At 39.9% G+C, this 23,871-nt stretch overlaps 1 protein-coding gene across 2 annotated transcripts; it reads left to right on the forward strand.

Annotated features, from left to right (window-relative positions):
* The first annotated feature begins 492 nt into the window (after nucleotides 1-492).
* Nucleotides 493-18,871, forward strand: CCR3 (C-C motif chemokine receptor 3). 2 transcript variants are annotated; one of them, XM_010374791.2, is made up of 2 exons: nucleotides 493-679; nucleotides 17,405-18,871. In XM_010374791.2, the coding sequence occupies exon 2, from the start codon at nucleotides 17,416-17,418 to the stop codon at nucleotides 18,481-18,483; it is 1,068 nt and encodes a 355-aa protein (XP_010373093.1). In that variant the 5' UTR covers nucleotides 493-679; nucleotides 17,405-17,415; the 3' UTR covers nucleotides 18,484-18,871. The 2 variants fall into 2 exon arrangements, with proteins under 2 accessions (XP_010373093.1, XP_030792035.1); XM_030936175.1 differs by lacking the exon at nucleotides 493-679 and adding an exon at nucleotides 5,598-5,772 and having other exon boundaries at nucleotides 17,405-18,860.
* Nucleotides 18,872-23,871: the final 5,000 nt, after the last annotated feature.

Here is a 23,871-nt window from a genome sequence, read left to right on the forward strand (position 1 = left end):
ATTCAAGAATTAGAAATCCCAGCATTTTGGGAGGCCGAGACAGGCAGATCACTTGAGGTCAGAAGTTTGAGACCAGCCTGGCTAATATGGTGAAACCCTGTCTTTACTAAAAATACAAAAATTAGCCCGGCATGATGGCACGTGCCTCTAATACCAATTATTCCAGAGACTGAGGCAGGAAAATCCCATGAACCCAGGAGGTGGAGGTTGCAGTGAGCTGAGATCATGCCACTGCACTCCAGCCTGGGTGACAGAGTAAAATGCTGTCAAAAAAAAAAAAAAAATTATAACAACCCCCCACCACCAAAAATGAGCAATGCCAATGGGGTGAAAAGCCCCTAAAGCAGCACTCATTGCAAGGATTTCTCAGGCGAGTGGTTAGTATGTTGTGTCAATCATGAAAAAGAAGAACTGCACCAAAGTAAGCATCTTTCTGAAAACTTGCAAAACTGAGAAGCTAGTCTGTTTAAAACAGGAAGTTATATACTTACATTGTTTACTACTTTACTAATGTCTGTGATCTGATGGTATCTCTGTTTCAGGAATGATGACACCTAAGCTATCACTGGACATATCAAGGACTTCACTAAATTAGCAGGTGCCACTGGTCTTCTTGTGCTTATCTGGGCAAGAACTTACCGAAATACAACAGAAGTTTTTACTTAGAAGAGATTTTCAGGTAGGTGTCGCTTTTCCAGGAAAAGGGAGGTGGAACAAGGAGGGGTCCAGGCAGGTGGAAGTAATAACTTCCAGCAGTGCTCTTGGATTTAGGAGGGAGGAGAAGGAAGGTACACAGCAATTTAGAGGTAGTATGGGGCCAGAGTGGGAGAAGATATGGCCACATACCTCCATTTTCTTCTTGTTTTTTCTAATTTCCCCTTTCTGTCTCGCATTCACACAATGATATGTTTGCATGTAGCACTCACCCAAACTTGGCCCTTTATACCTCTTTAGTCAACATCTGTGCCCACGTTACCCTCCTATACTTTCACAAATTCTCAACTATTGTGCATAGGACTACTCCAAAGAGCTTACACTTAATAGCTTGTGTTTCTTTATATTGACTTGTAAGAAATAGTCAGTGAAAATATAATTTATATATGTGTATATATATACACACTTTTTATATATATACAGTCCTCCCTTGGTATCTGTGAGGGATTTGTTCCAGGACCCTTGCAGATACCAAATTCCATAGATGCTCAAGTTCTTTTTATAAAATGATGTAGTATTTGCTGATAACCTATGAATATCCTCCAGTACCCTTTAAATCATACCTAGATTACTTGTTATACCTAGTACAATGTGCACACAGCGCTTCATTCATGTGGAGTCGACATAGAACTTGCTGCGTGGCAAATTCAAGGCTTGGTTTTTGCAACTTTGTGGAGTTTTTTCCCAGATATTTTTGATCCGTGATTGGTTGAATACACACATGTGGAACCCATGGATACAGAGGGCTGATTATAATACATATGTGTGTGTGCATTAAGTATGTATGTGTGGAAATATATGTATTTATTTGAAGTTTTCATTGAAAATCCACACTAAGTCAAGCTACTAGATGAGTCAGTTGACTGATTTGGTGTCTTTTCTTCTGGGTGAACGAGGTTGTCTGTGTTAGAGGGTAGAGCTGGAAAGCCTTACCGATTCTTCTGGAAATGCCTGGATTGACAGAGGATGAGTGTTAACTTTGACAAGTACTTCAAGTGAGAGTGGTGGGAATATGGGGTCTTCCACATGGATGTGGTATAAGTTGAAGTATATTTTTGAAGTGCAACTGTTTCCAGAAAGTGGTGATGATTACAATGAACCAGGCAGGCTGAGTTAGCTCTTCTGGGAGAAGAAAGGTGAGCCCTGTGTATGACTTAATAAGAAAAAAGCAGATCTGTACAGCAGAATAAATTGGGTGAAGGGCAGAGAGAGATAATTCACAGAAAAGGAAATATGAATGACTAATACTTGTAGTTAAAAAAAATCAGTAATGAAATGAATGTTAATTATGACAATAATGGCATCCCTTTTGCCCATCTAATTGGCCAAGTAATTTTTTCTTTCTTTTAGATCTTCTCCATATTGATGGATGCTTGCTGAAACGGGCACCATCACCTACTAGTGCAAAGAGTATATATATTGTTACACACTTTCTGGAAGCAATTTAACAAAATGAGTCAAGAGACTTCGAAATATAATTCAGTGTAGAAATTGTGATTTGTGTAATATACCTTAAGGAAATAATTTTAAAATGCACACAAATATGTTTATTGCAGTATTATTTATAGCAGAGCAAACTGTGAATAACTTAATCACACAACAAAAAGGTTGATTAAATAACCATGATTATCTATACAGTATGTTGGAATCATTACAAATTACATTTTCAAGTAATTTTTAGCCACATGGAACTAGGTGAAAGATAAAGAAATTAAGATATCAGAAAACAGAATGATATGCAAAATGATATACAAAATGGTTTACACACTTTCTGGAAGCAATTTGACAAAATGCATCAAGAGACTTTGAAATATAATTCAATGTAGAAATTGTGATTTGGGTAATATACCTTAAGGAAATAATTTTAAAATGCACACAAATATGTTTATTGCAGTATTATCTATAGCAGAGCAAATTGTGAACAACTTAATCACACAACAAAAAGGTTGATTAAATAACCATGATTATCTATACAGTATGTTGGAGTCATTACTAACTACATTTTTAAGTAATGTTTAGCCACATGGAACTAGGTGAAAGACAAAGAAGGTATGAGAATACAAAATGATATACAAGTGTGCTATCAGTTATAACATACATGGTACCTGGAAAGGCTCTCTCTCCATAGCACAGTTGGAGGTGGAAGCACTGGGTCCCAGAAAGCTGAACATTCTGGTCATGCTGAATACTCCACAACCATGTTATTTGGAATGTATACGCATACTTTCTCTATGAAAACATATTCTTCATGACCAACTCCTTCAACTAAATAACATATCAGCCTGTATTGAAAACTAAAAATTGGCCACATTTGAAACACCTGTTACTAAAATGTAATGAACAAGTCTAATATTTGACCAAGGAGATTGGTAAAAAGAATCCAAAATCATTTGGCTGGTGGGTGAAACCCTGTCACTTAAAATGAATTGACCGCACTCAGACACAATTCTGAAAGAAACAAGCATGAGGTGTAACTTTTGAACCAGTAACTAGTATTAATGATTGGAAACTCTGGAAATCCACGTGCTGCCCTAAAATACCGATGCTGGGAAATGTTTGTGGCTGGAAAGAAGACTGCATCCATTCACGATTTGAACTTTGAGAGGCTCTTCTTGTGTATTTCCAGGGAAGAAGCTCACTGGCTCCCTCATTCTATTCCTGCACTGTTCTCAGAAAGTTCTTCCCTGTGTGTGGATGAATCTAGTTTCCTCCAAGGTCATCAAATTTCTGCTCTATGAGAGTCTACTTCCTCTTCTCAGGAAAGACTATCATATCATAGACTTTTCTACCTTATGTGGGCCTAAAACATTGCCTAATCCAACCCTTTAATTAAAAAAAAAAAAAAAAAAAAAAAAAAAAAAAAAAAAAACCTTCAATCCAGACCAAAGACATACAAAAAGAAAAACAAAACTAAAATGAATCCAAATATGATGATTTTCCTTTTTTAACTTTTATTTTAGGTTTGGGGGTACATGTGAAGGTTTGTTATGTAGGTAAACTCGTGCCATGGGGGTTCGTTGTACAGATTATTTCATCAGCCAGGTATTAAGCCTAGTAGTCAATAGTCGTTTTTCTGCTCCTCTCCCTCCTCCCACGCTCAAGTAGACCCCGGTGTCTGTTGTTCCCTTCTTTGTGTTCGTGAGTTCTCATCATTTAGCTCCCACTTATAAGTGAAAACATGTGGTATTTGATTTTTTGTCCCTGCATTAGTTTGCTAAGGATAATAGCTTCCAGCTCCATCCATGTTCCTGCAAAAGAAGACATTATCTGTTTTATTTTTATGGCTGCATAGTATTCCATGTGTATATGTACCACATTTTCTTTACCCAACCTGTCATTGATGGGCATTTAGGTTGATTTCATGCAAAGATTATTATTTTTCATACAAAACATTCCAAGTTCTGCCAACTATGGCTGATGTTTTGGGACTCTTATCATCCTACCTCCTTCTATATTCTAGGTTGATACTAACCCTCTTAAAATTTGGTGCCTGGAACAGAACATAATATTTCAGATGTGTAGTCTGGACAGTGCAAAGCTAAGTAAAAATTATTCTACTCCATTCTTTAATACACTGAAGAAGAGTTTATTAAGCAGCTTTCATTTGCCAGGCATCATGCTGGACACTAGGCCTGTATTGTCCACTACTTGCTACATGTGGCTATTTAAATAAAATGAAAAGTTCAGTTTCTCAGTTGCACTAGCCACATTTCAAGTGCTCAATAGCCATGAGGCTAGTGTCTGTCTTTTTTTTTTTTCTTTTTCTTTTTTTGAGACAAGGTCTCACTCTGTCTCCCAGACTGGAATGCAGTGGCACGATCTCAGTTCACACCTGGCTCCTGGCTCAAGAGATTCTCCTGCCTCAGCCTCCCAAGTAGCTGGGATTACAGGGGTGCACCACTAATGCCCGGCTAATTTTTTTTTTTTTTTTTTTTTGAAGTAGAGACAAGGTTTCACCATGTTGGCCAAGCTGGTCTTGAACTCCTGACCTCAAATGATCCACGCACCTTGGCCTCCCAAGATGCTGGGATTGTAAGCGTGAGCCACAGTGCCCGGCCAAGTGTCTCTCTTATCGGACAGCACAGATACAGAACACTTCCACTGATACACAAAAGTTCTATCGGACTACTGCACAGATAACTAACTTTTTTGGATACTTCAGATTTTTTGAGAAAAGAAACAAAGGAAGGGAAGGAAGTGGGAGGGGTTGGGAGGGGATCAACTTAATTGCATAGATGGGAAGCAAATTGAATATCTAGATGGGTAATTGGATGAAAACATGAAGGGATAGCTGGTGGAGAGGTGGATGGAAAGTCAGGAGGTAGATTTCATTTGTTCTGGATAACATAGCAATATAGCCTACCATTAAATTGGCTCTTGTGTTTGCCATTCATGGTGTTAGCTTCTAAAGAACTTGCAACTAAGGATATTCTTTATTCTACCCCTAAGTTTCCCCTTTTGTTTTCACTACACTTAAAATAGGTTGGAGGGTTATATGACTCAGGGATTAAAAAAAAAAAAAAGTTCAAATTTAGGAGGGACTTCATGTCATGTAGTGCAGGAGCTGTCAGCCTCGGCTGCACAAGGGAATCACCAGAAGAGCATTAAGAACCACTGAGAGCCAGGTCCCATCTCCAGAGACTCTGATTTAACTGTTCAGAGGTGTAAGCTGGGGATTTTCAAGAGCTCCCCTGTGACTCCCACATGCAGCCAGGGCTGAGAAACGCTGCTCTAGCTAACCTGCCTCCTTCTGGGGGAATCCCTCCTACCTTGTCCCTGATAGGAAGTCACTGAGCCTCGTGAATTCCTCCAGTCACAGCTCACTCAAGACCTCACATGGCACCCATTTCATTGCTGGATAATTCTACTCAAGGTGTTCTTGAGTGGTGGTTGAATTTGCATCTTTGAACTACTTCTTGCTGGTTCTGGGAGGCTTTGCTGCGAGTCACACATAATTCTGATTCTCATCCGCCCAGTCAGTATCCTACTCTCTCCCCTCCCTAGAGTGGCTTTTCTCCAGGATGGATACCCACGGCTTCTTCAACTCATCTTTACTGGGTAAGCCTTCCTCTTGACTACATTTTAGTTGGTGAATGTTTGCATTAGAGCCCTGGACATATTTGGACCACTTTCGGATGCTGTGAAATGATCCTTTCCACTATGTGCATACAACACTTCTATTAATTTAGATTAAATTAAGATTAAATTTAATGAAGTTTACATGCAGGAAGTTTCTTTATTAACCCTATCACGTGTTAACCTTAAGGGAAACCAGAATTACAGGATTTTGGGGGAGTATGTTTGTTCTACTTTTATTTTAGGTTCGAGAGTAAATGTGCAGGTTTGCTATACTGGTAAATTTTGTGTTGACGCCCAGTGTGGTTAATCTAAATTCTGTTCATAGAAAACTGTTTAAATTCCACACAGTGGAATACCATCTCACAATTAGAAAGAATGAGGCAGTTCAACAAGTGTTGATATAGAAGGATTTCCAAGATGTAAGGTTTAAAAACTTTCAGAAAACTTGATATTTCTTACTCTGATTTATGTACCAAAGAATGAGACAGTTCTACAAGTATTGATATAGAAAGATTTCCAAGATGTAAAGTTTAAAAAGTCACAGAAAACTTGATATTTCTTACTCGGATTTATGTCCTGATTTATGCACCAAAAAGCCACTTAAAATTATGTATATAAATTCAACCACCACTCAAGAACACCCTGAATAGAATTATCCAGCAATGAAATGGGTGCCATGTGAGGTCCTGATTTATGTACCAAAAAGCCACTTATAATTATGTGTATAAATACATAAATAAATGCAAGAGGGCTCAACAACAATCTCCCCTCTGAGGAGGAGAAGAAATTGAGAAAGGGGAGAGTAAAGGAAATTTTACATTTGTCAAAAACAAAATCAGATCAAAATTTAAAGTTGCAGAAGTTTATTGTGCACACAAAAGAACAGTTTGAGAGCGAAGAGACATAGATCTGAAAGTGTAGGGATTCCCACTTAGAGCACTTACAGCATAGTTTATAAAGCACAAAGGAGGAAATATTTTTCCCCTCTGGGTTCGAAGTTCTTTTTTGTAAAAAAAAAAAAAAAAAAAAAAAAAAAAAAAAAAAAAAAAAAAAAAAATCAATAGGTTTTAGGGGAACAGGTGGTGTTTGGTTACATGGATAATTTCTTTAGCGGTGATTTCTGAGATTTTGGTGCACCTGTCACCTGAGCAGTGTGTACACTGTACTCAAAGTGTAGTCTTTTATCCCTCACTCCCCTCCCACCCTTTCCCCGGAGTCCCCCAAGTTCATTGTGTCTTTCTTATGCCTTTGCTTCCTCATAGCCTAACTCTCACTTATGAGTGACAATGTACGATGTTTGGTTTTCCATTCCTGAGTTACTTAACTGAGGATCTCTAATTCCATCCAGGTTGCTGCAGATTGGCATTATTTCATTCCTTTTCATGGCTGAGTAGTATACCATGGTGTTGCTATAAACGTGTGTGCAAGTATCTTTCTCATATAGTGACTTATTTTCCTCTGGATAGATACCCAGGAGTAGGATTGCTGGATCAAATGATAGATCAACTTTTAATTATTCAAGGCATCACCACACTGTTTTCTATAGGGGTTGCGCTAGTTTACATTCCCATCAATAGCATAAAGTGTTCTCTTCACGACAACCACGCCAACATCTATTTTTATTTAATTATTATAGCCATTCTTGCAAGACTAGGCAGTATCACATTGTGGTTTTGATTTGCATTTCCCTGATAATTAGTGCTGTTGAGCATTTTTGCGTATGTTCGTTGGCTATTTGTATATCTTCTTTTGAGAATTGTCTATTCATGTCCTTAGCCCACTTTTTGATGGGATTGTTTGTTTTTTTTCTTGATGATTTGTTTGAGTTCCTTGTAGATTCTGGATATTAGACCTTTATCAGATGTATAGATTGCAAAGATTTTCTTCCACTCTATTGGTTGTCTGTTTACTCTGCTGATTATTTCTTTTGCTGTGCAGAAGCTTTTTAGTTTAATTAAGTTCCATCTATTCATCTCTGTTTTTGTTGTATTTGCTTTTGGGTTCTTGGTCAAGAACTCTTTGCCTAAGCCAATGTCTAGAACAGTTATTTTGAGGTTATCTTCTAAAATTTTTATGGTTTTGGGTCTTAGATTTAAGTCTTTGATCCATCTTGGGTTGATTTTTGTCTACAGTGAGAGATGAGGATCCGGTTTCATTCTTCTACAAGTGGCTAGCCAATTATCCCAGCACCATTTGTTGAATAGGGTGTCATTTCCCCACTTTATGTTTTTTTTGCTTTGTTGAAGATCAGTTGGCCTTAAGTATTTGGGTTTATTTCTGGGTTCTCTATTCTGTTCCACTGGTCTATATGCCTGTTTTTATACCAGTACTATGCTGTTTGGATGGCTATGGCCTTATATTAACAATACAGTTTGAAGTTGGGTAACGTGGTGCCTCCAAATTTGTTCTTTTTGCTGTCTTGCTTTGGCTACATGGGCTCTTTTGGTTCCATATGAGTTTTAGGATTTTTTCTAGTTCTGTGAAAAATAAAAGTGCTATTGTGATGGAAATTGCATTGAATTTGTAGGTTGCTTTTTGCAGTATGGTTAGTTTCACAATATTGATTCTACCCATTCATGAGCATGGGATGTGTTTCCATTTTTTGGGGTCATCTAAGATTTCTTTCAGCAGTGTTTTGTAGTTTTCCTTGTAGAGATCTTTCAGTATTTTGACCTTTTTTTGTGATTTGCTTGTACATTAACAATGGTGTTGAAACAAGAACTTTTAAAGCTGATTTGTCTATAGCAGATTGGTTTAATTTAACTGAATCATGCTGACAATGACATAAACTTTATATTTTGTGTTTCATTTATGATTACAGTTGGCTTTTCAGGGAAATCAGGATGACTTCAGTCTTGGCTATGTGGCCATGGGTGGTTGGCCTTGAGGAGTTTGGGCTATAATCCTGAAAGACACAATCCTGAATGCCATAATTCCAAATGTTGAAATCCAGAAAGACTAAAATTTTAAATCCAAAAACCACTATCCCAAAATATTAAAATCCCAAAAATATAACTCTGAAAACAATAATTTAAAAGACATTTATGTATATTCCTAAAGGAGGATTTATCTTGAAAAACTTATAAAAACACAACAGAACACTTCACAATAGGGAATAATATCGTATATATTTTTGCAAGCATAAACACTCAGGTATACTAACAACAGTCACAAGGGTATAACAGTTATGAGCAGATGAATTTTATTCATAAATACATAGATCAAAAATCACAATATATAAATGTGTATCACTATAGTTGGTAATTGTGTGCACCCAGCTTTATAAACTGTGGTCGTCTGAAATACTGTGATGGACATCCTCAGTCTTTGAATGAAATCAGTCAAGAACCATGATGGGTCACCACCACATTTGCCAGTTGCCCAAAGAGCCAAGACCTCGAGAAATGGTATCTTTCACAAACACAGAGGTACAAAAAGGACATCTGTTTATTTATCAAGGAGCTCTTGACATTTGTATGCACACATGCAATGCTTACGTACAAAGTTGTAGTAGTAATGTACTTTCAGGAGTCAAATTTGCAAAAAAAAAAAAAAAAAAAAAAGGCATAAAACATAATAGAACTCTGTAAATGTCTTTCCACAGTTTATACCTCCACTACTGAAAATGACGCAAAGGTTGAATACATAGCATAGTGAATTGGCACTAGGGGTGAAGGGACAGAAGTGATACACAATTGAGTAACTTGGCAAGGGAAATTTCTTGCATTTTTTCCCTGTGTTTTCTCTTCTAGGTTCTTCAAAGCACTTGCTGCACTTGTATTTGGAGAGTCGTTGTGGTCTACACATTGCCTGCGTATATGCTGTCCATTTAAAAGTCCGCTTATTGCTAGGCTGTTGCAGTTAAGGATTGGTGCTTTTGTAGCATCAATAATAATTAACTTAAAAATTTTTATCTTTCACCATTAAAGTAACCTCATACACTTAGCTTGTCACAGGCTTATTTTTTTTTTTTTCTGGGAAAAAAGTTCACCAATTTCTTCCATTGAGAATAAAGGAAGAGTAATGGAATATTGTGATGCTCATTAGATGTTTAAGATGAAATTTTGAGTAGGGGTTTGGGTCAGGGCTTAAGACATCAATTTGAGAGTCCTTAGCATGTATTAGTATTTAAAACCACAATGGCATATCATTCCAGTAAGCAGGATGATACTCAGCTTCCTCAATACCAAATCTATATTAGTCTGGGTTCTCCAGAGACAGAACCAATAGAATATGTATGTAGATACAGGAGATGGGATTTATTAGGATAATTGGCTCCCAATTATGGTGACTAAGAAGTCCCACAACAAACCATCTGCAAGCTGGAGACCCTGGAATACTGGTAGTGTGGCTCAGTGTAAGTCTACAGGCCTCAGAAACAGAGAAGCCACTGTTGTAACACTCAGTCCTAGGCTGAAAGCCGCTGAGTTGGGGAAGGTGGGTAGTTGTATAGTTCAAAGGCTGGTGAGCCTGGATTTCTGATGTCTAAAGCAACAGAAGAACAGTCTGTTCCAGCTCTCAAAGACAGACCAATTCGCCTTCTGTAATTGTTCACTTCAGGCCCCCAGCTGATTGGATGGTGCCTGTCAACACTGAAAGCAGATCTTTCCCACCTAATCCACTCAGACTAACACAGTAATCTCTGGAAACACTTTCACAGACACACTCAATACAATGCTTCACCAAGTTTCTAGTTGTTCCTTTACCCAGTCAAGTTGACATCTAAAATTAAGTCCACAGATCCACCCTTTGTCAAGTTGACGTGCATACACATCTCCTTAAACCATACTTAATTTCCAAATAAAGATAATAGCAAGTAATAGTTCCTCTTAATACAATGCAACTAACATTATGCAACTACAATGTGTACAACCAGAAATGCACTAATCCTTCCCCAGAATTCAGCTTTCAGGATTTCAACATTAGGAATTTTAATCTTTTAGGATTGTGATTTTGATATTTTGGGATTTCAACATTATGGCATTTGGGATTGTGTTTTTCAAGAATATGATTAGCACTGGGCCTTGGGATATATCTAAACTGTGGCCTTCATTTTTATTTTTCTTTAACAGTTCCCCACTTTTGGTCATTCTCTCACTTGAACTGAGAATGTGACTGGCTATTACCCTTGGTTACTACATGTTGTTTTCCTTTCTGCAGACATTTATGGGTCACAAACTAGAATCTCAGTAGGTTATTTTGATGACTCTTGTTCATACGGTTTTGGTTTTCAATCTTCACGGAGATCAACTGTTGAGTTAGTGGCTGCTGACAAGCACTTAAGACCCTTATGAGACTACATTCCATAAGGGATATTATCAATATGACTAATAGGAGGATAATACCAAGAGTCTGAAAAATACCCCAAAACCAACCAAACCAACCTACTTAAAAGAGCCAAGATTTAGTCAATCAATTGTGCTTCCCTGATCTGGTAGAATAGTAGGATCTGATCTCTTAGATCTTTAAGATTTAGGGCTATAATTCCTGACTCAATGACATAGAAACAGCATTTTAAAAAATATGACTGTTGCACTTTAATAGATTTTCTTGGCTTGCAGTTTGAATGTCTCTGGTGGTGTCATTGGTGGTCCAGGGAATTTTCTGAGCAGCCATGCAGCAACATGCACAAAAGATGTTCATATACAAGCTGTCGTGGTGATTTCTCCGGAGTTTATTTTAGGTAATTCAACTTCAGCTTGTAAGGCTGTAAGGCTGGAAACAACCCTGGTTCAAAACTGTCAGAAACCTATAAGTGTCAGAGTCTTTCTATGAATTTCATGTCATTTTGTACCATAAGGTATTTGCAAAAGCTTTCAGGAAAGCACCAGAGTAAAACAATAACTGCTATGGATGAACAATGGTTTAAAATGCCCCTGAGAATTTTCTATAATGCAGTTAAAGAAGAAATTTGGTTATTTCTGTGATATACAACATTTTGGCTGATGAAATATATACAACACATGGCTGATAAAATTATACCAGGACATATCTGATATGTAGGAATTTCATATAATTTCTGAAACACATATTAATAACATGTATCTATACAAATATAACATAAAGAAGATTTAACATTTTTTATTTGGCAGTGCTTCCCATACAATGTAATATGTTAAATAATTAGTCTAACATCTCTCTTTTTATAATATAAGGAGAGAATAAATTCCTTTGAGGATTTTCCAGAGGCTCTCTGCAAAATTCCAAAGTTAGCTTAAGGTCAAAAAGACTGTATGTAGAATTGATTTAGGAAGGTTGTCAAAAATGTCGAAAGATTTAAAGCACTTGATTAAATAGGATCACGGTTCACTCTGAAACAACACTTAGGTATCCATTTAGCCAAAGTGACAACTAAAAGATTTCAAAGGCAAATACAGAAAGTTACATAGTTGTATTAGTCCATTTTCATGCTGCTGGTAAAGACATACCTGAGACTGGGCAATTTACCAAAGAAAGAGTTTTATTGGACTTCCAGTTCCATGTGGCTGGGGAGGCCTGACAATCATGGGGAAAGTTGAGAGGCACGTCTCATGGTGGCAGACAAGAGAAGAAAAGTTTGTGCAGGGAAACTCCCCTTTTTAAAGTCATCAGATCCCATGAGACTCATTCACTATCCTGAGAACAGTGCAGGAAAGAGCCACTCCTATAATTCAATCACCTCCCACTGTGTGTCTCCCATACATATGGGGATTGCAGAAGATACAATTCAAGATGAGATTTGGGTGGGGACACAGCCAAACCATATCATTCTACCCTGGCCCCTCCCAAATCTCACGTCCTCACATTTCAAAACCAATCATACCTTCCCAACAGTTGCCCAAAGTCTTAACTCATTTCAGCATTAACTCGAAAGTCCACAGTCCAACATCTCATCTGAGACAAGGCAAATCCCTTCTGCCTATGAGCTTATAATATCAAAAGCAAGTTAGTTACTTCCTCGATACAATGAGGGTATAGGCACTGGGTAAATACAGCCATTCTAAATGGGAGAAATTGGCCAAAACAAAGGGGTTAACAGGCCCCATGCAAATTCGAAATCCAGCAGGGCAGTCAAAACTTAAAGCTCCAAAATGATCTCCTTTGACTCCATGTCTCGCATCTAGGTTATGCAGATGCAAGAGGTGGGTTCCAATGGTCTTGGGCAATAGTTAAGAAAACAAAAATGAAAAATCTTAGTTCTTGTAACACAAATAACTCTATTTTCATAAGTAACCAAAGATCTTGATAAAGACAACATGAGGCACAGAAAATTATTTTAATGAGAAATAAAATCTTTGCTCTTTTAGGCAGATCACTTAAAAGGCAGAGAAAACCCTTTCATTACTCTTATCAAGAGTAGACTAATAATCCAAGAAAACTTTGTGGTTTTTAACAGAAAGAAGATCAAATTCTAGTTTTGCATCAGTGTACTTTGATATTGAAAGCCCATTTTAAAATCTTTGTAATAAATTCATTCAATTTTATCCAGTTTAACCACATAAGATTCTCTGTCTCATTCTCTTTCTCTCCCTCCTACTTTCTATGTTCTTTTAGCTTTTGTTCTTTATTGTTCTCTTTTTTCATGTTGAAATAATCTTTTAAAAACCTTCAAAGTAGAACAAAATCACGTTTCCGGTATAAAACCTTGATATTGTAAAGTTATCAATTCTTCCTAAATTTATTTACAAATGTAACACAATTCCACCCAAACTTGTGTTTCTATAGGTAATTGACTAGAAGATCCTAAAGTTTAATGAAACAAATGGCTCTAATATGTAAGACATTTGGAAATATATAATGAAAGGGAGTTGCATAATAATATTATCTATATAAATCATCTTATAAATCTACAATAAGAAGAGTGTCCCTAGCACGGAAATAAAATATCAATAGAATATAAAGTACAAAATCAGAATCAGGAACATTAAAGAATATATGACAAAGGTGATATTTCAAGCCCGAAGGGGAGAGGACAGTTATTCAACACATACTGTTTCAAAATTTGTCAGATAAGAATGGAGAGGAGGAGGGTCCTCTCCTCTGACCCCAGGGAATGTGAGAAGAGACACAGTGGTTATGACAGGAAGCAGTCACACCTGTGAGTCCCTACCTTCCCCATCAGAGCTAGGGGACATGGAGCACTCTCTGCTAAGATGGGGACCCCCAAGGAATGTCTCCCTGCAAGGCACTTCCTTACCAGATGGGATGGCCAATGCGGTTAAGTTGGTGGTCAGGCAGAAAAAAAAAAGATCTAGTTTGTACTCTTGAGAGTTCCTCAGTTTGTTCATGGCATGGGCGGGAGTCAAGGAGCAGCAGCCTTGCCTCAGTGCCTACCAGTGCAGGAAAAGCTACATAGCCTGGGCCAGGGCCCTGGTGGAGACGTAGCAGTAACAGAGAGGGCTCTCCATTGCAGACCGAGGAAGACCAAGAATGAATACCTCATGAGTCTATTAGCTACAAACCACCACAGCAGGTTCCAGAAAAAGGCTCGGGGTTGGGACCACGTCACTCCCACTCAGCAGACACCAGTCATATAAATCAAGGACCAAGAGGAGACAGGAACACCCCCTTCCCACTCTGCCCCATGTCTCAAGTTGTTCTGGCCTTTCCTCCAGATCTCTGCCACAGTCTTAGAAAGGACCACTGAGAGAAGAAACTGAAATTATAAGCTGACAGCATAAAGAGGATGAGTAAAATCTAAAATCATTGTTCAAATGAATGAGTCAAGAGAAGTTTAAACCACTTTGGACTAAAATGTGTGAATCCTTTTTCCTGCTACCCAGCAGATGAGAAGCTGGTAACAGAGACCAAAATAGTTTGGAGACTAAAGAATCATTGCACATTTCACTGCTGAGTTGTATTGTGAGTGATTTTAGTTGACCTCACTTTCTTAAATCTTGCACATAGGCATCCGTATCTGCACAGAGAAATGTTAACAGTGGTAAATGCTGCATGAGGAGATTGGGTGATTTTTACTTTTGTTTTTGTGCTCTTCTTTTTTGTTGTTCTTACTTATGTACTATTACCCCCATCGTTTTCCAAAATGCAAAAGGCCATTTTGAAAGCCTAGTTCAAACCTCTTGAATATTTTATACCTAAACATTTATCTTGATTGAGACTGGGTAGACAGATGAAAACCATATCAGGTTTTTAATTTTTTAATTTTTGAGACAGGGTCTCATTCTGTCACCCAGGCTGGAGTACGGTGGTGTGATCACAGTTCACTGCAGCCTCAACCTCCTGAGCTCAAGTGATTCTCCCACCTCAGCCCCCCAAGTAGTTGGGACCACAGGTATATGCCACCATGCCTGGCTAATTTTTTATTTTTATTTTTTGTAGAGACAGGGTCTCATTACATTGTCCAGGCTGGTCTTGAATTCCTGGGCTCAGGTGAACCTCCCACCTGGGCCTCCCAAAGTACTGGGATTACAGGCATGAGCGAAAGTCCCCTGCCCATATGAGATTTTCTGTCTCTGATCCCATGGAGCTAGTAATCAAGAACTTAGTTGCTGACTCTGGAGGACCTGCATGCTTTCTTGAGCTTTGAGCTTTAGTGCTAAAAGCTCACAGGCAGCCCTGAAGGTTCTATGGTTTATCATCCTGAGCATGTTGATTTTATAGAAATAACATATGAATTAAAGACACTACTCTAAAATTGAGCAAAACTTAAGTAATTTTTTTAAAGTTTGACCTGTTTTTAAATCACTCTTAGAGAAAAGGAAAATAAATACAAATAATTAACGGTGAGTACAGGCTACTATACCTTTGTTCTCCAGAATAAGCAGTTCTGTTCCTTTCTTGCTTTAGATGCTGAAGTGTAGGATACTCTCTGTGATTTTACATGTGTAACTGACAAAATGTGTATATTTTTTCTCAGCTGCTATGGATTGGATTATGCTATTAGGAATAAGAATGCTGATAGGAGCACACACAAACTATTTGTTCCTCAAGTCCATTTTCCTCCTCAAAAGCCTGGAATGTGCCATTGATCAGTGGGAGATGTACCTGGACAGACCCATGAAAAGAGATCAGCAAGTTCCACCCAAGGGACCCTATTTTTCCTAATTTCATTTGAAATGGCTTCTAATTGTCCTTCTTTCATTCCTGGTTCCTACCAGTTTTACAGCTTTTTCTGGTTTCAAATGTGAACTCACATACACTCTCATTTATCCTCATGACAACCCCAAGTGACCCAGTGGTCGTCAATTTGGATATAAGAAAAGGAGGCTCTGCGTTAAGGGCTTGTCCAAGACATCCAGCTGAGAGGTGTTAGGACTGGCTCCATTTCCATCTCTATTCTCACTGACTTTGACTACACAGAACCCCAACATGTGGGGCCTCAGTATTTGATCAATTATTCTATTAAGAAGCAAAAACAATTCCTTGCATTGGCCCCAGTTATTAAGCATTTCTCAGATTTACCTCGAGAAACGCTCATCGGCCTGTATAGTCACATCTTCACCCTTGTCCCTTCCTCCTAGAAAGAAGAAAGTTGGATGCCCTCTGAGGAACCAGTGCAAGGCTTAACTGTCCTTCCACGACTCCTGCCTTATCTGTTTTCTATTTTCCTCCTTCTCCACTGAAGTCTGTAATCTCAAGAAAAGCAGGCACTGGCTTTAGGTCTCCTGGCCCAAGAAATATCGAGTCCAATAAGAAATCCCATTGACTGACCCCTCCTGCTTACTACCCCTTTGTAATGGAGAAGCTTCCAGAGGTTTGCTTTTGGCACATTACCAGCCTAACTCAGCATCACTAGGAGCAGGAAAAGGAAAGTAACCTAAGCTAATACTGCTTATAATTGAATTATTGTAATAGTTAATTACTGTAATTGTACAGGTGTAACAGACAAAAGGTGTATTTTTTTCACAGCTGCTGTGGATTGGATTATGCCATTTGGAATAAGAATGCTGTTAAGAGCACACAAACCAGTTGTTCCTCAAGTCTGTAGCAAATTTTTCAAAAGTTAAATTTAAAAATCACTACATTTGAATTTAGTGACAGGAGAAATGGACATAGATAGAGACTAAAGATCTAGCCCAAATTTTATATTTACTTGTTAGAGGATTTTGAACAAATTACTAAATTTCTTCAAGGTTCAATTTCCCCATTAACTTTAATGAATGGCACATCATTATGGGGCCGCAGAGAAGCACAGTTACTTGTAATTGTAATCATCATTGTTATTATTATTATACGTATTTTGCTTTTAAATGGATAAGGATTTTGAAAGTATATATAAACAGTAAAACATAAAATGCAAAATACCGTAAGAGACAGTAGTAATAATAATGATTATTATATTGTTATCATTATCCAGCCTGTTTTTTCCTGTTTGGTATTTCTTCCTTCAAATGCTTTCAGAAATCAGTATCCCCATTCTTCACCACCATCCCACAACATTTCTGTTTCTTTTCCCATCTCGGATCATGCTGGCTTTGAAAGCTTCAGCTCTTTCCTTCCTGAACCCCTCTCCTGACACCTCTGATATACCTTTTGAAATTCATGTTAAAGAATCCCTAGGCTGCTATCACATGTGGCATCTTTGTTGAGTACATGACTAAATCAACTGCTGTGTTTTACAAAAGGTGATTATGCTTAATTGTGGGATTGTATTTTTCTTCTTCTATCACAGGGAGAAGTGAAATGACAACCCCACTAGATACGGTTGAGACCTTTAGTCCCACATCGTACTATGATGACATGGGCCTGCTCTGTGAAAAAGCTGATGTCGGAGCACTGATAGCCCAGTTCGTGCCCCCGCTGTATTCCCTGGTGTTCACTGTGGGCCTCTTGGGCAACGTGGTGGTGGTGATGATCCTCATAAAATACAGGAGGCTCCGAATTATGACCAACATCTACCTACTCAACCTGGCCATTTCGGACCTGCTCTTCCTCTTCACCCTTCCGTTCTGGATCCACTATGTCAGGGAGCATAACTGGGTCTTCGGCCATGACATGTGTAAGCTCCTCTCGGGGTTTTATTACACAGGCTTGTACAGCGAGATCTTTTTCATAATCCTCCTGACGATTGACAGGTACCTGGCCATTGTCCATGCTGTGTTTGCCCTTCGAGCCCGGACTGTCACCTTTGGTATCATCACCAGCATCGTCACCTGGGGCCTGGCAGTGCTGGCAGCTCTTCCTGAATTTATTTTCCATGGGACTGAAGAGTTGTTTCCAGGGTCTCTTTGCAGTGCTATTTACCCACAGGATACAGTAGATAGCTGGAGGCATTTCCACACTCTGAAAATGACCGTCTTGTGTCTCGCACTCCCTCTGCTCGTTATGGCCATCTGCTACACAGGAATCATCAAAACGCTGCTGAGGTGCCCCAGTAAAAAAAAGTACAAGGCCATCCGGCTCATTTTTGTCATCATGGCTGTGTTTTTCATTTTCTGGACACCCTACAATGTGGCTATCCTTATCTCTACCTATCAATCCATCTTATTTGGACTTGACTGTGAACGGAGCAAGCATCTGGACCTGGTCGTGCTGGTGACGGAGGTGACTGCCTACTCCCACTGCTGCGTGAACCCAGTGATCTACGCCTTTGCTGGAGAGAGATTCCGCAAGTACCTGCACCACTTCTTCCACAGGCACGTGCTCATGCACCTGGCCAGATACATCCCATTCCTTCCTAGTGAGAAGCTGGAAAGAACCAGCTCTGTCTCTCCATCCACAGCAGAGCCGGAACTCTCTATTGTGTTTTAGGTCAGATGCAGAAAATTGCCTAAAGAGGAAGGACCAAGCAGATGAAGCAAACACATTAAGCCTTCCACACTCACCTCTTGAACAGTCCTTCAAACTTCCAGTGCAGCACTGAAGCTCTTGAAGACACTGAAATATACACACAGCAGTAGCAGTAGATGCATGTACCCTAAGGTCATTATCACAGGCCAGGGGCTGGGCCGTGTACTCATCATCAACCCTAAAAAGCAGAGCTTTGCTTCTCTGAAGAGTTACCTACATTTTAATGCACCTGACTGTTAAATAGTTACTATATGCCGCTACAAAAACATAAAAATTTTTATATTTTATACGTTAACTTCAGCCAGCTATTGATATAAATAAAACATTTTCACACAATACAATAAGTTAACTATTTTACTTTCTAGTGTGCCTAGTTCTTTCCCTGCTTAATGAAAGGCTTATTTTTTTAGTGTGAATAAATAATCTTAAGCAACATAATGGCATGCCATTCCTGTTCTAAATATTCTTAAAAGTTTGTTGATTTCCTGTTCACACTGAATGGCAAAATTTCCCATGGGTGACTCACAGAGCCCTGAGAAGTGTGCACTGTCCTCTTAATGCCAATCTTGCATTGCTGAGGAGGCCAGGGGCCTCCTGTAAATATGAAGTAACCTGGGTATGGAGCGGGGAGGTGTTGGGCCTGCAGAGACTCTTGACACCTGTAGCTCAGTGGCTCTCAAACTTGTTGTCAGAAGCACCTGGAAGGTGTGTGAAAACGTGGATGGCTGGGTCCCACCCCAGAGTTTCTGATTCAGTGGATCTAGAATGAGACACAAGAATGTGCCTAGCATCACTAGCAAGTTTTCAGGTGATGCTGATGATGCTGGTCCTGGAACCACACTTTTAGAACAACTGCCCTAGCTAAAATGTCTAGATGTTCCAGAATCATCCTTGAAATTGCAGATTTTAGGTGTCAGAAGGAAATGTAAAATACCCTTGTGATCTAGGCTCTGCCAAGAATAATCACCACCCAGGGCAGCATATATATGTCAGTTCATCGTAAACCAATTCGTTTAGTGGGACTTTCTACTCCATCGTTTTTATTCAGTTGAGCTTTTCTTGAGAGTCTATTTAATACCCTGCCCTAGAAGCTATGATAGATACAAAGATGAGTAAGAGTTTGTGTGAGCTACATCCTAAGGAGGAAAACATGCAACTTATGATGTAAAAGTATCCCCCCCAAAAAAAGTAGGAGTGGCCCAGGTTCCCATTCCCTTTGGTTCTCTCTAGTTATGGCTTCTGGGGGAAGTAAGTTCTAAGCTTCTGATTAACTTGTGCCTCTCAGTAGAGATCATATGACTGTGCAATGTGAGCCTTGCCAGCTGTCCGTCCAATAGCTCTTCCTGCTCTTCCTCTTCACCCTTCACCTATCTGTTAGGTGATCCGGACAGGATGCACAAACACTGCTTCAGGTTAAGTGAAAGATGCAAAAATGTGTAAGACAAGCACAATCTCTGCCCCTATGAAACCTTCAGTCTAGTATGGGGTATAAGATGGAAACAAACAACTCTGGTGCAAAACACTCAATGCTAGGCCTGGACCAGGAAGGGAAAAACTGTTTCTTGCTGGAACCTGAGGGGAGGAAGATTTCATGGAGGAAGTAGCTTTTGAGCAGTTATCTGAAAGAAAGGCAGGATTTAGAAAGGGAGAGGATTTGGGAGAAGCCACCTTTAACCCAAGGGAATGCCCTATCGAAAGGTGAGAAAGGAGGGCATGCACATTTGTGGACAGGAGGGTGGCATGGACAGGGTAGCGTGGGCCAGGGTAGGGTGGGCCATGAATTTCACACAAGGAGAGCTATGGAAGGGTTTAGAGCAGGGGAGAAAAACAATGTAGGAAGATATGTCTGGCAACACATAGAGCATGAAGTGGAGGCCCCAGAACCATGTAGGAGGGAAGTTAAGAGGTGAGTGCAAGTTTGGAGGCAAAGAAAGATCAGCAGCTGGTAAGAGAGGTTCCAGGAGCACTCAGGAGAATTTGACCAAGAGACAGCGTGAAGGATGAATTAAAGCACTAGGAGTGATCTATGGTTGAGTGTAAAAATCAAAGGGCAAGCCTGGGCACGGTGGCTCACGCCTGTAATCCCAGCACTTTGGGTGGCCGAGGTGAGCAGATCACGAGGTGAGGAGATAGAGACCATCCCGGCCAACATGGCAAAACCCTGTCTTTACTAAAGTACAAAAATTAGCTGGGTGTGGTGGCAGGTAACTGTAATCGCAGCTACTCAGCAGGCTGAGGCAGGAGAATCACTTGAACCCTGGAGGCGAGGTTGCAGTGAGCCGAGATGGTACCACTGCATTTCAGACTGAGTGACAAGAGCGAGACGTTGTCAAAACAAACAAACAAACAACAACAACAACAAAAAAAAAAAAACAAAGGGCAAAGCAGAGTGTATCATACGCTAAAAAAAAAAAAAAAAACAAAAAAAAAACAAAAAGACACACACGTTTTACTTTTACGTAGGTGTATAGACCTTCTCTCTAAGGATACAAAAGAAACCAATACCAATATGGGGTGGCTGGAGAACAGGAAAAGAAGCATGACTTTTTGTGCCTTCTGGATTTTCAATCATGGGAACATACTACTCATTCAAAAAATAAATACAACCTTAGAATGATATAAAAAATAAAAAGCTAGGCCGCTATGCAGATGTTCAGAAGTAGGCATCCGTCCTACCAGCCATAAGGAGATTAGAAGCCTCCTGCCGTGAATTAATCCTGTGACCTGGCACAAATTATTTGGCCTCCTTTAGCCCTGATTTCCTCATCCATATAATTAAAAAAGTTGAATTAAACCATCTCTAAGGCCCCTCTGTGGCCAAGTAGACTCTAATCTTGCTAAAATATTAGGAGCTGGAGGCTCTAAGTTTACAAAATAGATGATAAAAGAAAGGAGAAGAGGAGTGGTGGACAAGCCCACAGCATTACCTCCACTGGTCGTGAGGCCAGGCATGATTCCCACTGTTCACTAAGGGGTACTCAGGTCTTGTTCATTCATTTGGTCATTTACCCTTCAGCAAACATGGATTGCTGAGCATCCACCATGTTCTTAGCTAAGTTCTGAGAAAACAAACGAGGGCACAACCACAGGTGTCCAATTGAGTCTGACGGTGAGCTCCCTGGGGATGTCCAATTCAGTCTCAACTTGGATGCTGCCCACAGGGGGCTCGCCATCAGACTGAATTGAATACTGCTCTCGTCCTCCACTGCCAGAGTTCATGACCATGCCTTATAAAGGAATTACCAATACTTAAATTCAACCCAGATGAGAGTTCCATGCAAAGACCAGAAGACATTTTTTACTTCCCAATCCAATGCTTGGAGAAAGGGAGTGCATTCTCTTGGCCATCATTCCATCCATCCTCACCCTCTGGTGAGTGGCCTGGCCTTTTGTTACTGTTATGCCTATCTGAGAGCTCTGCATGGCCGACACAGGATGTGAACTCTGGAACACTCTAAACCACACAATATGAATCTCAATTTGGCTAGGACACTTTGAAGTACTTCTCTTTTTTGTGGTTCAGCCAAAATGTAAATAAAACAATCATTTAAAAACTGAACTGTACATCACTGATTCTCTCTTGCATTATGAAGTTGCATCTGCCCTTAGGTAACCACAAGTGCAAGATAGAGTTGCTTGTTCATACTATACTCCTCTTACCCTTGAAAGCTTTTCAGAGCTTTTTGATTCACTTAAACTTCACCTAACCAAGTCATGAATTGGTGTGTGCTGCTTTGTTCCCCAGCCCAGCTCTGTTCAAGAATGAGAGAAATACACTGAGAGAAATGTTCTGTATCTGCACTGTCCAATATGATCGCCACCTGCCACATGCAACTATTGAGCACTTGAGCATTGAAATGTGGCTTAGGTGGCTAAGGCACTGAATTTTTAAATTTTATTCAATTTAAATTACTTAGGATTTAAATTTCAAGGGCCACATGTGGTAGTGGTGCAGCACTAACCGCTTCAAATCTGCCTCTTGACCCCTCCTCTACCTATGCATCCAGCATCCTGTAGCCCTCAAACACACGCCCTGAACACTGCACAACAATAGGGAAAATGCTGGTGATGCAATATGAACGAGATCCATTTCTAGAACACTCACTCACCGTTCAGTGGAAGAGACCGACCTGATTCCTGTGGCTGTAATGAAACGTGAGGGGTGCCTGAAGGACACGGCTGCAGATAGTAGGAGGGAGACATTGAAGAGAGGTGCACAGAGAAGGTGTCTTTCTGCTTAGATGGGGTTCCTCCAGGCACAGACCCTGAGCAAGGATTTAAGGGAAAAAAGTTTATTTACAAAGTGCAGGAAGCTCCAGTAGGGAAGTGAGGAAGTAAAATAGGAAGGGAGGAGAAGATGCGAACAAGGGTACATTATCCAGCCATTTTTCACAGGGGGTGACTGGAGTTAAAGCCACTAGGAAACTCTGTGAGACAGCACAACACACTTCTCCTGATTTGAGGGGTGAGGGAATTGGGGTATTTACAATCCACTTCCGTCAGTCATTGGCCGAGGATTGCTCCTGGGGAATGTTAATCCCCAGCACTTCCCACTGGCCTTGCTAGGGCAGGAGGCCTTCCCAGCTTTGGAGAACATTCCTGGAGTAACAAGATGTAGATGCTGGATGTTGGAAGACAGTTGGGCATGTTCGGTTAAGGCTTGAGAGATAAAGCATTTACTACGCATTTGAGCTAGTGTTAGAACAGCTTTTTCATGAAGCAGAGGGTGGGAGTGAGAGTAGCATCCAGGCAGGTGGATCAGTTTGTTGGAAGGCACCATGGCACAAAAGTGACCCACAGATGCCTGCTGTGGTGATGCTTAGTGTGACATTGGGCAATGACCGATGCCCTTTATTGTGCCTCTCTGTTTTCTTCCCTGGTTGCTTTACTCCTCCTCCTTTTGTTCAGCATAACAATCTGCTGTTTCAGAAGATGGTCCTTTCCAGCTTGAGTTCCTGAGGTGTTCTCCAGATTCCAGAGCTAAAATTCTAAAGGCTTCACATCTCCTGAACAAAGCAGTTTCTGGTACTTTGTAGCCTATGGACTGTAAAAAAAAAAAAACTTTACTGAGGTTTTTGTCCACTTCTTCCCAGGTAAATCCCCAGTGTAGTCAGGGTCACCATTCTTCTTTTGCTAGTCTCTGACCTAATCCAGGGCTCGGACAAGGACCTGCAGGACAAACCTGGCCCACTGCCTGTTTGTAAATAGAGTGTCACTGGAACACAGCCAGGCTCATTTTTTTATGCATTGTCTGTGGCTGCTTTTGCACTACTATGAGAGTTGAATAGTTGCAACAGAGACAGTATAGCCCACAAATCCTAAAATATTTACTTTTTTGTCCTTTGCAGA

This window comes from Rhinopithecus roxellana, chromosome 1 (assembly GCF_007565055.1).
Source record: "Rhinopithecus roxellana isolate Shanxi Qingling chromosome 1, ASM756505v1, whole genome shotgun sequence".
In the NCBI taxonomy this organism is placed as follows: domain Eukaryota; kingdom Metazoa; phylum Chordata; class Mammalia; order Primates; family Cercopithecidae; genus Rhinopithecus; species Rhinopithecus roxellana.